General features: G+C 46.4%; 1 protein-coding gene and 1 long non-coding RNA gene across 3 annotated transcripts in view; one reads left to right on the top strand and one right to left on the bottom strand.

Annotated features, from left to right (window-relative positions):
- The window catches only part of LOC145528378 (uncharacterized), a 37185-nt gene extending 34424 nt beyond the window's left edge, over positions 1-2761 (bottom strand). The window contains exon 1 of the long non-coding RNA XR_014070355.1: positions 1814-2761. This is a non-coding gene — a long non-coding RNA (uncharacterized LOC145528378). The remainder of the gene's footprint in view (positions 1-1813) is intronic.
- On the top strand, positions 318-11131 carry MINAR1 (membrane integral NOTCH2 associated receptor 1). Of its 2 annotated transcripts, none has more exons than XM_081546692.1 (3): positions 318-2677; positions 4728-4871; positions 9851-11131. In XM_081546692.1, exons 1-3 carry the CDS (start codon positions 377-379, stop codon positions 10046-10048), a joined length of 2643 nt encoding a protein of 880 aa, XP_081402818.1. In that variant the 5' UTR covers positions 318-376; the 3' UTR covers positions 10049-11131. The 2 variants fall into 2 exon arrangements, with proteins under 2 accessions (XP_081402818.1, XP_081402816.1); XM_081546690.1 differs by having other exon boundaries at positions 4617-4871.
- The last annotated feature ends 5527 nt before the right edge of the window (positions 11132-16658 follow it).

Genomic DNA, 16658 nt, shown 5'->3' with positions numbered 1-16658 from the left:
TTTAAGTAGATTCCTTTAGTCACTCATAATTTATTTAGGTAGTTCCCCAGAAAGTTTAAAGCCTTTGCCCAGCATCTAAGTGCTAATCAATAGGTTAAGACGAAAATCTAGATTTCCCAGTTTCCAGGTCCAATGTTCCTTGGAAGGGAATTACGACGTGATATTTTATAAATATTTTTAAAGCATTTACAACATGTATAAGCATTCAAAAGTCTTGCATTGAATTTCTTTATGTGGTTCAGGACCAGCTTGACTTAATACTCCATTGATGTTTCTAATCCTCTTTTCCCTTCCCTACTATTTTTCCATATTATTAGTCCTGCAGAACTGACTTGAAGTTTCCAGTGTCGCCAGCTAGCCTATGAAATTCTAAGCCATGGAGACCAACCAGGAAACGTCCCTCTTCTTGGTGAAGATCTTGGAGGAATTAGACAGCAAGCAAAATACTGTCTCCTACCAGGACCTCTGCAAATCCCTGTGTGCCCGCTTCGATCTGTCCCAGCTCGCCAAACTGAGAAGTGTGCTCTTCTATACGGCCTGTCTTGACCCCAACTTCCCAGCCACGTTATTCAAAGACAAGATGAAATGCGCTGTAAACAACCAGCAATCCAAGAAAATCATGGTGGCCGCGGACATCGTGACCATATTCAACCTGATCCAGATGAATGGGGGCGCCGCCAAGGAGAAGCTACCTGGAGGCCGACAGAAGATACGCAAGAAAGATGCCTCCTTTGACTCGTGCCGCTCGGACACGGAGATCTGCAGCGCGGCTGAGTGCGAGCCCCTCAACTGTGAGCTGAGTGACCGGCCTTTCAGCCGGGGCTACCCCACCCGCCAGTCATCCAAGTGCAGGAAGGTGGACTGCAAGGAATGTCCACAGTTCATTCCTGCCTCTGAACCTGACTTCCTGCTGGGGGTCAGCAAAGACATGAAAAACCGGGCAGCTTCCCTGGACAGGCTGCAGGCTCTGGCCCCATACTCGGTGGCCAGCCCTCAGCCCTGCGAGATGCAGAGAACCTACTTCCCCATGAACCTCGAGAGCGAGTCCATGTCTGATCAGGACTCCCTGCCTCTCCCCCAGGGCATCAAGCAGACCTTCATCTCGAATGACGAGCCCTTCGTGGTCCAGTCCTGTGTCCAGAAAAGGAACATCTTTAAAGAGGACTTTCACAACCTGATGGCTGTGTCCCCCAGGTTGGCCAGCCCAGCCAACAAGGCCGAGGGTGAGCACAGGAAATCCCAGGGCCGCAAGGAGTCCCACAAGACACCCTTCCCCCATCACAGCTTTGAGATGCCCTACAGCAGCCAGTACCTGAACCCCGAGTACTCCCCGGTTCCTGACAAGAGACGGGCAAAGCACGAGAGCTTAGATGACCTTCAAGCCTCCACGTATTTTGGACCCACTCCAGTGATGGGGACCCAGGAGGCCCGGCGCTGTCCTGGCAAATCAGGCAAGCAGACCCCCTGGCCGGCCAAAAGCTGGAGCCTCAACACCGAAGAAGTTCCTGACTTTGAACGGTCCTTTTTCAACAGAAACCCCTCCGAGGAGAAGCTCCGTTATCCAAATTCCAATAGTCAGGCACCCAACTTCCCAACCCCAGACAGATGCCCCCCTTACCTGACGCCACAGGATCAACAGCCCATCCTCCCAGTTGGCTACTCAGCAAAGCCCAATGGGCTCAAATCTAAAGAGATCCCGTCCCCTGTGGACCTGGAGAAGCATGAACCAGTCAAAAAGTTTAAAGACAAGAGCATCAGCTGCACCAGCGGGCAGCTGAGCTCAGACACCAGCAGCGTGGGCACCCAGACTGACCTGCACGTGCTGGAGCCCAAAAAAGGCAAGGACCTATGCACTCCCGGGCAGGGCAAGTACAGCGACCGGCATGCCGTGAAGCATTCCGATGATGACTCAGAGGTGGTCAGCGACGACATCAGCGACATCTTCCGGTTTCTTGACGACATGAGCATCAGCGGCTCGACAGGGGTCATGCAGTCATCTTGCTACAACAGCACGGGGTCCCTGTCTCAGCTTCACAAGTCGGACTGTGACAGTTCGCCGGAGCATCACCTCACCAGAATCGCCAATGGGCTCCCTGGTGGCCAAGGGGAGAAGGGTAGCCGGCCAGAAAACAGCCACCACTCAGAAGAGGAGCTGAAGACCAGCGTGTGCAAGCTGGTGCTCAGGATTGGGGAGATTGAACGCAAGCTCGAGTCACTGTCGGGTGTGCGTGAGGAGATCTCCCAGGTCCTGGGCAAACTCAATAAACTAGACCAGAAGATGCAGCAGCCCGAGAAGGTGAGCATGCAGATTGACCTCAATTCTCTGACCAGTGAGGCTCCATCTGACGAGAGTGCCTCGCCCCGGATGTTCCATGCCCACAAGGGTGCCCATGGGCCCAAGCTGGAGAACACGGCTGACTGGTGCTGCTCAGATGCCAGTGGGAGCAACAGCGAAAGCCTTCGTGTACAGGCCTTAAAAAAAAGCCTCTTCACCAGGCCCTCTTCCAGGTCCCTGACAGAGGAGAACAGCGCCACAGAATCCAAGATCGCCAGCATCTCCAACTCACCCAGGGACTGGCGCACCATCACTTACTCCAACCGCATGGGCATCAGCGAGGAGGAGATCAAAGAGCGAGGTCCTGGAGACAGTAAAGACTGGCATCGGAAGTCTAAAGAGGTAATGCCCACTTAACGTCACATAAGTGGGTGCCAGCTTTGTTGTTGTTGTCGTTGTTTAGTTGCTTAGTCGTGTCTGACTCTATTCGGCACCATGGACTGTAGCCTGCCAGGCTCCTCTCTCCATGGGATTCTCCAGACAATACCGGAGTGGGTAGGCATTCCTTTCTCCAGGGGATCTTCCCGGCCCAGGGATCGAACCTGGGTCTCTGGCATTGCAGGTGGATTCTTTACCTCTATGCCACCAGGGAAGCCCCGACACTGGAAAAGATTGAAAACAAAAAGAGAACGGGGTAGCAGAGGATGAGATGGTTGGATAGCCCCCAGAATTAAGACCTCTTAATTCAAAAGCCTCTGAAAGCTTCCCAGGGGCTTCTTGCTGGTCTCTGATTTCCCTCCTTTAGTCATCTTTGTGCAGAGTAGATACCAGCTTTTATTTTTAAACTATCTTAGGTATACATATGAACTGCCATATTAGAACGTAAGCAGCTCCTTGGCAGGAGCAGTAGAGGCAAGTGTGGGCAGTGGGTAACTTTCCAGATCAGAAAAGCTTGCTTGCATATGTGCTCAGTTGTGGCCAACTCTTTGCAACCCTCTGGACTGTAGCCTACCAGGCTCCTCTGTCATGGGATTCTCCAGGCAAGAATGCAGGAGCGGGTTTCTGTGCCCTCCTCCAGGGGATCTTCCCAACCCAGGGATAGAACCCATATCTCTTACATTTCCTGCATTGGCAGGCAGGTTCTTTGCCATTGGCACCACCGGGGAAACCCCATAGTATTTGTATCCATCTCTTTTAAAAGCTTGGAGTGCCTTCTCCTTAGTGGTATGACTTTGCCAAATGTGGCATTGAAAAGTGATCAGGATAGTCTTCTGCCCTTGAGGAACTTACAGTCCAGCGGAGGAGACAGACAGACAGACAGACAAGCCATTATAGTTCAGTGGAACGGTGCTGGCTATGAGCTCCATACACAGTCTGAAGGTGTCTCATAGGTGGGCACTGACCTCGTCTTGGTCGGTCAGGGAGTGCTTCCTGGAGGAAGTGACATGTGTGCGGAGATCTGAGGGCCTGAAGTTAGAAAGTATCAGAAGACCTGGGTTATAACAGGGTTCATGGAGAGCAGAGCTCCCACATTCAGAACTAGGGACTGAGAGCATCCGTGATGCCAGCGGTGTAGGCACCTTCCTGCCTCCACACTGTGGTCCAGACTGTTCCCTGTCTTGAAGGCTGAGCAGATGTTCCTGAAAACCAGTGGAGGCTCTCACTGTGTACTTTCCGACTTGGCTTCTTCCATCCAGAGAAGCAGGGTGTCATCCGTGGTTTCGGCCAGCTTCTTGGGGAAAATACCCATGTCTTTTACTCCTCAGGACCAGGTAGAAATTGGTAAGAGAAAGAGGGAGCAGAGACTTCCCTGGTGGTCCACTGGTTAAGGCTGTGCTTCCAAGGCAAGTGGCATGGGTTCGATCCCTGGTCGGGGAGCTAAGATCTTGCCATACCACATAGTGTAGCAGAAACAAGAAAGAAGGAAAGAAAGAGGGGGTGGTACCTTGCAGTGGTTAAGCAAGGCTTTTCTGAAGCCAGATGCTAAATTTGAATTCCAGCTCCCCACCATTAGCAGCTGTGCTCCCTGGGGTAAATTCCTGAGTCTTTCTGGTCTCCTTTTCCTTACCAGAATAATGTGTGTTAATAGTAGTAGTCATGGTGTGAAGATTAGATACAGTCATCTCTTTCTGGCACAGAAATGTTGGGTCGTATGAGCAGTATTAATGTTGCAAGCTTTTCCTAGTAAATGTCCCCCAGTACAGACAATCCTTCTATTTGCTCGTAAATAACTGCATGTTGCTACCTGGGCAGCGCCTAGTGATGAAAAGCTGTGGTCTGCCCAGTGTGACATCTGACCACATCTGTGTGGCCTCCTGGACTTCTCTGTGCCCCTCTGCAGGCAGACAGGCAGTACGACATCCCCCCGCAGCACCGCCTGCCCAAGCAGCCCAAGGATGGCTTCCTGGTGGAGCAGGTGTTCAGCCCTCACCCCTACCCCACCTCTCTCAAGGCCCACATGAAGAACAACCCTCTGTACACGGACATGAGGCTCACAGAGCTGGCAGAGGTGAAGCGGGGCCAGCCTTCTTGGACCATCGAGGAGTATGCACGCAATTCGGGTGACAAGGGCAAGCTGACAGCCCTGGACCTGCAGGTGAGCCTCTCTGCCCAGGGTGGGGTGAGGTTGGGGAAGCCTGGCCACACCCCAGCGGATGCAAAAATGGATGAAGGATGCCCTAGCTGCCCACTCCCTCCCCTTCAGCTCCCTGGGTCTCCACCATGGAATACTGAACCTGAATACATCATAAGGCAGAGATGTGTAACCAGGGGATTGCTATGTTGCTTATTGGCTTGTAAACATTGAGCAATAGAAATGCTTCATTGATGGATTAACCTTGGCCATCAATTTGCTAACGTTGCGTTTAAGACTCCGTACCAAGTGCAGATTCTCATGCTTGCTCCTAAGACCTGAGCCCAACTGGTTAATGGAACACAAGCCTGATTTCTCCTTCCACATGTAGCCCATGGGATAAGCATGTTTGTGGGAGCCAAGCTATGGATTATGTTTCCATACGGAGCAGCCCCAGGTAAGTGCCACCCCTGGAAGCTCTGTGAATGCAGTTGTGGCTAGAGGGTGTGTTTGCTGTTCAACCAAAGGCAGGGCTGTGTTTCAGCCACACTTGCATCTTGGTGGTCCCATCCACACTGCGTCTATCTGTGTGTCTGCATCATCTTGGGAGCAGGGAAGCACCTTGCCTTCACCTGCCAGTTGGATCTGTGGGCAGCAAGGTCATTGTCTCAATGCTGCCAGTCACATCCCTGAATGTCCCCACCACTTAAAGGGCAGCTGGGGAGATTCTGGTGGAGGCTGGTATGGCAAGGTGTCCCCTGCCTCGCTCTGAAGCCAAGAGTCTGCAGGAGGGGCAGTACGGTGGTGAGAAAAGGAATGTGTTTTCCCACAGTGCAGGTTCTCATCCAGGGTTCCTTTGCTGTGCAGCCTGGAACATTCACCTGTTTGAGCTGTGGTCCCCTCACCTGTTAAATGTCCATGATAATCTCTAACTTGTGGTGGTGTTATGAGACATGAGAAGAATGTATTTAAAGTACCTGACATTAATCAGGGACTGAAAATGTATTTAGGCTGCTAAAAGGATGCTGAAATCAACCAACTCTGTATGGTGTTTTTTTAAAAAAAAATATTTATTTATTTTTGACTGTGCTGAGTCCTTGTTGCTGCACAAGCTTTTCTTCAGTTGTGGTGAGCAGGGGCTACTCTCTAGTTGCGGTGTGCAGGCTTCTCATTGTGGTGGCTTTTCTTGTTGTGGAGCCTGAAGTCTAGGGTGTGCGGGCTTCAGTAGTTGAGATGCGTGGGCTTTAGAGCACATGCTCACTAGTTGTGGCACACAGGCTCAGTTGCTCTGCACATATGGGATTCTTCCCAAACCAGGGATTGAACCCACGTCTCCTGCATTAGCAGGTGAATTCTTTGCCACTGAGACACCAGGGAAGCCCCTGTGTGGTGCTTTTTTTTTTACCATAGTCTCTCATGCAAGGTGCAATGGCCTACAGGCGGGAGTGATGATGTTCATCTCAAGCAGGAAAATGAAATCGAGGCCCGAGAAACTCAAGAACTTGCTGCAGGTCTGACAAGTCTGAATTCCTGTCGGACTCTCCAGCAATAAGACTTCTATTCTTCCATCTTATGTTGCCTCGCCACCATTTCATTTTTCTCATGATGAGAGTATAGTGGGGCTTTGTGTACTAAAGTGACCGCAATGACATTGGTTTATGTTGGGCCCTAACTGACGGCAGTTATGGGGAGGAGCATCTCTGGCCAAATCCTGAGAGTCAGGTGGTTGGTGCTATCAGGATGACCCTGGAGATATGACCCCTGTCCCCTTCTGCACCTTATGTCCACATGCCTGCTGCTTATCACTTGGCCCTTCAGGCCACCTCCTCTCCTGTCACCATCCTGCTGGCAAGCAGGCTGTATAGGATTCTTTTCTCTTGGAGGTGGTCCTAACACTTTGCCATGGGTACCACACTATACTCTGTGATTATTAGGATGCCGCGAATCAGGGAAGACCTGGAGATATGAATGGCTCACCTGGAGGAATAATCAGTGTCTCACTAGTATCATGGGATGACCTTGACATGATCAGATTAATTGAATGAATCATAGATTGAGAAATATCTTTTTAACATCTGGAAGGCTGAGTCTGAGAGAATTGCTCCTACAGATGTAAGTGATTTTAAAGTACCAATGTTTATAAGCACTAAAGGTGAAATTATAAAAAGTTAAAGATCTTTAGAGAGCTTCAGGTGACGTCACTTAAAAAAGCAGAGGATAATATATCTAGTCTCACAAAATGTAAGACAGCAAGGAGTTTCATAGCTTTTCAAGGGTGTTTGCAGCAAAGTAGAATAGGTATCAGGAACTTGGTAAAGGCAGAAAGGCACCACCCTCCTTGTTTCCATCACTTTGCAGAGACCCAGGTACTGTCTTAGGGCAGCCTCAGCATCTGGACCATCTTCTTGCTGTCTCTTGGCTTAGAGATATAAATTCACCAGCAATGGAACCTTGAGGATGCATTAAAGATACCATTTCCATTTCCAGTGTTCAGCAGGTGTAATTGTCAATCAAAGATGCTCCCTGGGTCCTTGGCATCACCTCTCTGCTACTGGGTGTCATGAGAGCTTGCAGTTATTGAAAAAACTAATTACAAATAGCTTATTTCACTGACTGAATTGCAGTGCATAAAGCATATCTACCCAGGAAAGGGCTTCCCCGTTGGCTCAATGATAAAGAATCTGCCTGCCAATGCAGGAGACATGGGTTTGATCCCTGGGTTGGGAAGATCCTGTGAAAGAGGAAATGGCAACCTACTCCAGTATTCTTGCCTGGGAAATCCCGTGGATAGAGGAGCCTGGCGGGCTACAGTCCATGGGGTCACAAAAGAATGGGACATGACTTAGTGACTAAACAACAACTGAATAGACTAGAACAAATGTTGGCAAACTCTCCTCTAAAGGGCCAGAGAGTAACTACCTTAAGACCCAGCAGCCCTTACAATCTCCGTCATCACAACTGCTCAGTTCAGTTCAGTCTTTCAGTCGTGTCTGACTCTTTGTGACCCCATGGACTGCAGCACCCTAGGCTTCAACTGCTCAGCTCTGCCCATAATGGTCTCGAGCAGCCATGGACAATTTGTGTTAAATAAATGACTAGACATGGTTGTGTTTTGATAAAACATTCTCTTTTGACACATAGATTGAATTTCCTATGATTTTCACATATCCCTGACTGTTGTTTTTCTTTTCTTTTTTTTTTTTTTCAGTGATTAAAAAATGTGAGGACCATTCTTAACTTGTAGGCTGTACAGAGGCAGGTGTTGGGCTGAATTCAGCTCCCGGGCTGGCGTCTGCTGACCCCAGTACTAGAAGGCCGTTAGCAGCAGGAGAGTGATAGAGATGCCAGAGGGGTCCACGGCGTATGGACCATCAGCATCGCATCAGGAAGCAGTTGGTGGATTCATGGAAGGATGGGAATGGGAGGAGGGGACTGTTGGCATCAGTGTAGGTGGGGTTTAAAGCCCAGCAAGCACCCAGGGACCAGCACGAGTGAGAGACTGATGCTGCCCTTGGATCTGAAGGCCCAAAGATGGGAGCTATTTCTGAAACCCACCAGGACCCACAGCTGTGAAAGCAGGTGCCAGATAGAAATGTAGTCCATCAGAGAGGGAGCCCGAGGACTGGTGCTCCATCAACTGAACCCACCAGTATGTGGGTGTTAGTCACTCAGTTGTGTCCGACTCTTTGTGGCCCCATGGACTATAGCCCACCAGGCTCCTCTGTCCATAGGATTCTCCAGGCCAAAATATTGGAGTGGGTAGCCATTCCCTTCTCTGGGGATCTTCCTGGCCTAGGGATCGAACCCACGTCTCCTGCATTGCAGGCAGATTCTTTACCATCTGAGCTACCAGGGAACCCACCAGGGATGTGTCCATATAGACCAAGATCTGGGGGGACCAGAGCAAGGTGGAGAAGAACAGAGAACTGCTCGGGAAGGACAGGTGGAGAATGACTAACATGGGTGAGAAAATCATCAATATTCCAATAACCTGGTACCACTGAGTTTTGTTTTGTTTTGTTTTGTTTTGTTTTAAGTTTTGGAAGCATTTGTTTTGTAATTCTCTGTGTATATGTGTACATAATTTGTAACATGCCCGTCTTTATCAGCATTGACCAATCTGAGAACATCTTCAGAATGGATATTTTGCTTGTGTTTCAGAGATTTAGGGGACCTCAACTTGGAATCGCAATGTGTTGCCGCTTTTATGTGCCACTCACATTATTAAACGCTTGCTGTAAAATGAGAACACTGCCTTTCTTTATGGAAATAGATTATAGCCATCCACGGGGAATGGGATTCATGGGCAACACAGGTTAAATACGATATTTCTCTCACAGACAATCGTTAATCTCAGGGAGACCAGGAGACAAAATGTCAGGGAGGGGCCTCCCACTGGGGATGCCACACCTGGCCTGCGGGTGGTCTGCCACCAGTCTGTAGACCTGGCCTTTGACCAGTGGCCTGACTTGCTCAGACAGATGTTTGAGATGGAAATATTTTATGTTTTGTTTGAACTGCATCTCTGGGAGGTACCTTTGATTTTTCAGTAGAGGCTTTTTCTGAAGAACTGGGAAGTGAATCAGTAATAGAACAGCCTTGCTTCAGATGGCTCTGTTCTTAGGGGCTGTAAGTGGAGAATATCTGTCAGTGACCCTCCCTGCTTCCCTGACAGTGAGGCCCGCCTATTCTTGGCTGTGCGCCCTTGAAGTGTAGACTCTCACTTGTCTCGGCCCTGTTTTGCTTGTCCCCAGAAAACCTCTGGGTTTTCCTGTGTCGAGACCATCATGACCTTTGTAGTAAGAAGGGGCAGGTGCAATCTGGGTTGTGCAGGACCCCGAGTCCTTGGGGGTCCATCTCAGGAGGGGCTGGTGGGCAGCTTGGACACTGCTGCCAGCTGCAGACAGCTTTAAGTGCTTCAAGCACCAGCTGAGATGCTTCAAGGGTGATGAACCTGTTTACAAATATTCACCATCTTTCTAACACCTTCTCTTCACTTTTAGACTCAAGAATCTTTAAATCCAAACAACTTAGAGTATTGGATGGAAGACATTTATACTCCGGGCTACGACTCGTTGCTTAAACGGAAAGAAGCCGAATTCAGACGAGCCAAGGTCTGCAAGATAGCTGCTCTGATTGCTGCGGCTGCATGCACGGTCATTCTGGTGATCGTCGTGCCCATCTGCACGATGAAATCATGAGCTGCTGGAGGCGATGTTGCTGATGGCTCATGACCTCTGACATCTCTCTCTGTAGTCTAAAATCACATGGCAGGGCAGGGACCGCTTGTTGAAACAGAAATCATGGAGACTTTTCTGCAAATGCTAATGATGGTCTTCAGAAAATATTCATTCTAGAAAGATGTCTACCTGCCTATTAGCTTTGACTTAATGACATGGATGAATCTGAAGAAGTGCAATATCTTTTCCTACCGAAAGAATGTAGCGGATGACCAGTAGATACAAGCTTAATTCCAAGCAAACAAAAAAAAAAGAGGAAGATTAATTGGTTGAATTCTTTCCATTTCATGGTGGAGAATATACTATAGAGGAGCTGCTTCTTTAAAGGAAGCTAAGAGAGAGCAAAATGAGAAAGAAAAGCCTGGGTTCTCTCTTCCTTAATGTTCCTAGACCATTGCAGGTGAAGTAACAGGGTATGTTTCCATAGGGGGTTACTGTTTACTTCTCTGCTGACTGTAATCAAGGGCTACTGACTTTTCATACTTGCCCTTCTGTCATCATGATGCTCTTTGTTGCAGATCTTCATGGAAACATTCCAGACCTTCTTCCTGGTGCCCAGGGTAGGAAGGTGCTGGACTGCCAAGTCAGGCATGGCATGAAGTGACCTCTCTGCTTAATAGGCCAAGGTCTTCAGGCTAGGAGACCTTCCAGTGGCCACCCCAAGCTGTGGGAGGGCTGCTCGCTAATGATGTATGCTCAACATCTGAAAGTCAAGGTATCCCAAAGGACCTCCCATCCTTGCGTTGGTATGTGAGTCATCTCCTCCATATTCTATCTCCTGGTAGTATGGATTCTCCACCTTTCACCATGAGTTGATTTTGGAACTTGTCCTTGTGCCTTGAAGAGTAGAGACAATGGCAGAACTTTGACCTTTGAACTAAAAACCGTGGTTGCTGTGCACCAATAATACCAGCCATTTCCAATGGCTTTAAAAAGATTTTGAAAACTTGTCGATAATATGATAAAGGCTCTGAGGTGTTCTCAACTACTCCAGCACCTACTCCAGAGTTTCAGATATTTGTCAGCAGTGCAAAAAAAAAAAAAGATCTATTTAACCGTTTATCTATCTATCTATATGTCTATCTAAATACCTGATTTTGGTTTATTGTCTTCTCTGTTAATTAACTTGAGAGCAAGATTTCTCCTGTGTAAGGAAGCCGTTGTCATTTCATGAGAATTTGATCTCAGTTTCCACCTGTTGAATGGTGCTTTGACATGAGTGGACAGAAAGAATCCTTTTCAGCGTTAGATCCTAATGTCTTGTTATAGGTTAAAGAAAAACAATGGACAAAAACTAGCTACCTTAATTCTTCTGAGAACAAAATGGAATATAAATAAATGTTGGTAGTAAGAATCATGTCACTCCAGTGAAAGAAAAGAGAAATTGTTAGTCACTCAGCTACATCCAACTCTTGGGGATCCCATGGGTTCTAGCCCGCCAGGCTCCTCTGTCCATGGAATTCTCCAGGCAAGAATACTGGAGTGGGTAACCATTTCTTCTCCAGGGAATCTTCCTGACCCAGGGATTGAACCCGGGTCTCCTGCATTGCAGGCAGATTCTTTACTGTCTGAGCCTCCAGAGAAGCCTGATGATAGAATAAATTCCTAAAAGGGAGTTTTGGGAAGCATCTCAGATTTTAAAGCAATAGGAATTCAGCATCCATCCTAAAATCTTCCAAATACTGCTTAGCTTGCTGTGTCTAATTCTCTTGTTCCCTCAAAGGGGAGTCAGAACATTTCGTGTTGTTAATAAATATAGGATGGATGCTCTCATCTGTAGTAAACCTTCGGTTTTAGAGGTCTTCATGTTCTCTATTTATAGTCTCATGTTTATGTATAGATTTTCAGCTAGGTGACTGAAATTTAAGCCTTAGTATGGAAACCTGAGGATTTATAATTGAAAATGAAAAATATATTAATATATATTACTGTCTATTGTCAGAATTTAGTCTTTTGGTGCTCTGTTTTGGGTTGGGCCCATTAAATAAGGTTGTTTCTTTCAGCCCAAAGGGGATTCTAGATTAATACCCTCGGGAGTTGTGGGTTCCCAAGTCTCCTCCCAACCTATATCACTCTAGAAAACATTCTAGCCCTGACGCTCTCCCCTTTATCACAGGTTAAGCCACGAGAGCAGCAGAGGTAGGTAGGTTGCCAACCTCTTGCCCTGTGATTTGCAGAGAAGTGGAGATGCAGTCACCCAGGATAAGAAAAATTTGTCAAATCCCATTTGGACTCCTTCATTTGTCAGGTAGGATCACGCCAGATCGACCAAACCACTATGGCCACTGCCCTCGGGTGAGTTTCTTCTTAAAGGGCCCTCTTTGGGCCACGTGCCTAGCTCTCTGGGGAGGGCTTGAGTATCAGCACCCTCCCAACGCATAGAAGTGAAGAATTTTCTCCTACTCTTTTCTTATCTGGGGAGGTAGTCAAAGAAATTTAGTCTTGCTCTAAGCCCAGTGTAGCTTTAAAATTCAGCTCCATTCATTGCTGCATCATGGAAACATCCAGACTTGGTCAACCCCCTGGAGACCACACAGCGATGACCCCCAGGCAAGGGGGTTTCCTCTGGAAAGCGATTGTCCTTAGCTTGGTAGCTCTGAGTCTGATGTGAAGTTATGCAACTTTGCCACGGCTTGAAGCTTGATGGATGCTTGGGGTCTTGGGGTCTAGAGAATGTGAAGTCCATAGTTGACTTCTTTCTCTCTGTTGATCCCAAGCTTGCTACACTTTCTTTCCCTGGACCTCTAGACTCACTCCAGCTCCTCCATCCCTTTGTTTGCAGAAAGGGTCAAGACCAGAGTCTGGATGGGAATGAAGCATCTACTCATTCCTCTAAAATTTGCCTCTCATCTCCTGCTGCTATGAGCTCCCTGTGGGCGACCTAGGTTCAGGCCTGACTTCTGTAGTAGGCAACAGCCTCTACCACCATATCTGGCATATTCTGATGAAGTACCATTCTTGTGCCTAAACTGAAAATTATTATATTATCAAAATTCACTTCGGTTCTCTTGCATTTAAAAAAAATGAACCATTGGACGTTATCAAGGGATTATTTTAAAATTAAATCTCTTTATCCAAATAAAGTCATAATCATCACATCCTCTTTTTCAGTCTGAATTTTCTCTGAACACAGCCTTGCAGAGAAGCAAAAAATATTTCCCAGCTCACAGTTTTCAGATATTTTACGCTAGTACCTTGTTTAAACAGAAAATACAATAAAGCAAATCATACTTGTATCACCCATTACTAGCTGATCATGAATTGTTAGTATTTTAGGGCATGCAGCTATGTGGTTTGTATCTGCAAGGCTGGCTTAATATATGTGCTGAAAGTCACTGTTTGGAACGTGCATAACCTCCGATACCCTTATTGGAATCAAGGCAGTGCTGTCTTTGTTTATAGTTTATCAATTTAAGAGCAACGACACCTCCTTTTTCTTAACAAAAACAGCTCTGCTGAGAACACACGATTCTGTTAAGTGGTATAAAAATGTGTGAATGTTGAAATTCAACCTGTTTCATATTATAACCAGCCTGCAAGAAGATTGTGCTCAATTGTGTGAATACCAAATCAGAGTATACTGTATATTGTACCTTCGAAATTTGTATTTAAAGGCAACAATGTTAATAATAGTTGGTATAACAGGGGAAAAGGGTATTCGATATTTATTAATAAGGAGAAATGCAACAAACTTCCTTATTTATGCCTTATGAATAAAGGGGTGTGAAATATTAGGTGACGTTTTATGTGCACGACTCTGAACTTTAGAGTCTAAAGGAGTGGGGATCCTCGAAGGCAGGGACTGTCTTTTCTATGTTTGTTCTGTAAAGCTCTCAGCGCACTCTTGGTGCTTGATCAATGTTATATAATACCAATAACTAAGCACATTTTTAGATCTTTTTTCAAATGGCTTGTGTAAAATTTGGTTAACGTATAATGGTTGGTTTGAAGCTATCATGTAAAGTCTGCCTCTCCAAATATAATCGAGAATAAACTGGAAATGATGAAGTAGCATGCTGTGAGGTTTTGTTCTATGCATGAATTATAAGCAGTTAGTTTCATGCACAAATCATACGTGGCTGGCTGGATGTTTTTTCACAAATGGAACACATTCATATAATTAGCATCCTGATTAAAAAAAAACAAAACAGGACATACAAGCACCCCAGAAACCTCCCTCAAGCCCCCTTCCAGAGAAAATCTCACAAAGAAGAATGACTATCCTGACTTTTTAAAATTAATTTTTATTGGCAATATAGTTGCTTTACAATGTTATGTTAGTTTCTGCTGTATAGCAAAGCAAATCAGCTCTCCATATCATGCTAAGTCGATTCAGTTGTGTCAGACTCCTTGTGACATGAATAATACTGGAGTGCGTTGCATGCCCTCCTCCCAGGGCATCTCCCCAACCCAGGGACTGAACCCGTGTCTCTTATATATCCTGCATTGGCAGGTGGTTCTTTACCACTAGTGCCACCTGGGAAGCCCATATGTATACATATATCCCCTCTTATTTGCATTTCCTTCCCATTTAGGCCACCACAGAGCATTGAGTAGAGTTCCCTGTGCTATGCAGTAGATTCTCATTGGTTATCTGTTTTATACATAACATCAATAGTGTATGTATGTCAATCCCAGTCTCCTAATTCCTCCCACTACCCCTGTTCCCCTTAATACTCATATATTTGTTCTCTATGTCTGTGTCTCTATTTCTGCTTTGCAAATAAGGTCATCTCTACTATTTCTCAGGTAGCTCAGTGGTAAAGAGTATGCCTGCCAATGCAGGAGATATGGGTTCAGTCCCTGAGTGTGGAGATCCCTGGAGATGGAAATGGCCATCCACTGCAGTATTCTTGCCTGGAAAATCCAATGGACAGAGAAACTAGGTAGGCTACAGTCCATGGGGTTGCAAAGAGTTGGATATGACTGAGCACTCATGTGCACGCGCGCACACACACACACACATACCCTTTTTCCAGGGCATGTATTAGTTTGTCCTGTTTTCAAGCTTTGTGTGAATACATTCATGCAGTATGTACTCTTTTGTCGCTCAACATAATATCGTAATAAAACATCCACACTGTAGTGTGTGTTTGTAGTTTTCTCCTTCTCATTGCACTAACTGATTGTAAACATTGCACAACTTATTTATTCATTCTCGGCTTCCCAGGTGGCGCTAATAATAAAGAACACACCTGTCAATGCAGGACATGTAAGAGATGCAGATTCAGTCCCTGGGGTCGAGAAGATCTGCTAGAGGTGGGCATGGCAACCCACTGCAGTATTCTTGTCTGGAGAATCCCATAGATCGGAGAAGATTTGCAGGCTATATAGTCTGTTGAGTCACAAAGAGTTGGACGCAACTGAAGCGACTTAGTTCTTATTATGTTCATTTATTCATTCTACTGTTGATGGACATTTGAGTAGCTTCCAGTTTGGGGCTATGAATATGCTTGGATGTGTCTTTTGGTGAGCGCTCTTGTTCAGTCACCAAGTCATGTCCAACTCTTCGAGACTCCATGGACTGCAGCACATCAGGCTTCCCTGTCCATCACCAATTCCCGGAGCTTGCTTAAATTCATGTCCATCAAGTCGGTGATGCCATCCATGCCTTCAATCTTTCCCAGCATCAGGGTCTTTTCCAATGAGTCAGTTCTTTGCATCAGGTGGCCAAAGTACTGGAGTTTCAGCTTCAGCATCAGTCTCTCCAATGAATATTCAGGACTGATTTCCTTTAGGATTGGCTGGTTTGATCTCCTTGCAGTTCAAGGGACTCAAGAGTCTTCTCCAACACCTCAGTTCAAAAGCATCAATTCTTCAGTGCTCAGCTTTCTTTATAGTCCAACTCTCACGTCCATACATGACTACTGGGAAAACCATAGCTTTGACTAGACAGACCTTTGTTGGCAAAGTAATGTCTCTACTTTTTAATATGCTGTCTAGATTGGTCATAGGTTTTCTTCCAAGGAACAAGAATCTTTTAATTTCATGGCTGCAGTCACCATCTGCAGTGATTTCAGAGCCCACAAAAATAGTCTGTCACTGTTTCCATTGTTTCCCCATCTATTTGCCATGAAGTGATGGGAGCAGTTGCCATGATTTTCATTTTCTGAATGTCGAGTTTTGAGCCAGCATTTTCACTCTCCTCTTTCACTTTCATCAAGAGACTCTTCAGTTCCTCTTGACTTTCTGCTATAAGGGTGGTGTCATCTGCATATCTAAGGTTATTGATACTTCTCCTGGCAATCTTGATTCCAGCCTGTGCTTCATCCAGCCCGGCATTTCTCATGATATACTCTGCATATAAGTTAAATAAGCAGGGTGACAATATACAGCCTTGACGTACTCCTTTCCCAATTTGGAACCAGTCTGTTGTTCCATGTCCAGTTCTAACTGTTGCTTCCTGACCTGCATACAGATTTCTCAAGAGGCAGGTCAGGTGGTATACCAAGGAGTAAAATTGCTGAATCAGGAGATGTGCTTATGCTCTGCCAGACACTGCCAGACACTACCAAAAAGTTTTCCAACACGGTTCTACCAACCTACAGCCCCATCAGCAGTATATATATGG

The sequence above is a fragment of the Giraffa tippelskirchi genome, chromosome 12 (assembly GCF_054371585.1).
Source record: "Giraffa tippelskirchi isolate mGirTip1 chromosome 12, T2T-mGirTip1v1.2.pri, whole genome shotgun sequence".
Classification (NCBI taxonomy): Eukaryota; Metazoa; Chordata; class Mammalia; order Artiodactyla; family Giraffidae; genus Giraffa; species Giraffa tippelskirchi.
This window is presented reverse-complemented; position numbering and strand designations above follow the sequence as displayed.

What these genes read in the sequence shown, in the direction of transcription:
- MINAR1 (XM_081546690.1), top strand. Translation starts at nt 377, where the DNA reads ATGGAGACCAACCAGGAAACGTCCCTCTTCTTGGTGAAGATCTTGGAG. An exon ending in GGCATCGGAAGTCTAAAGAG is followed by an intron (nt 2,678 to 4,616) that starts GTAATGCCCACT and finishes GCCCCTCTGCAG; the next exon opens with GCAGACAGGCAGTACGACAT. An exon ending in TGACAGCCCTGGACCTGCAG is followed by an intron (nt 4,872 to 9,850) that starts GTGAGCCTCTCT and finishes CTTCACTTTTAG; the next exon opens with ACTCAAGAATCTTTAAATCC.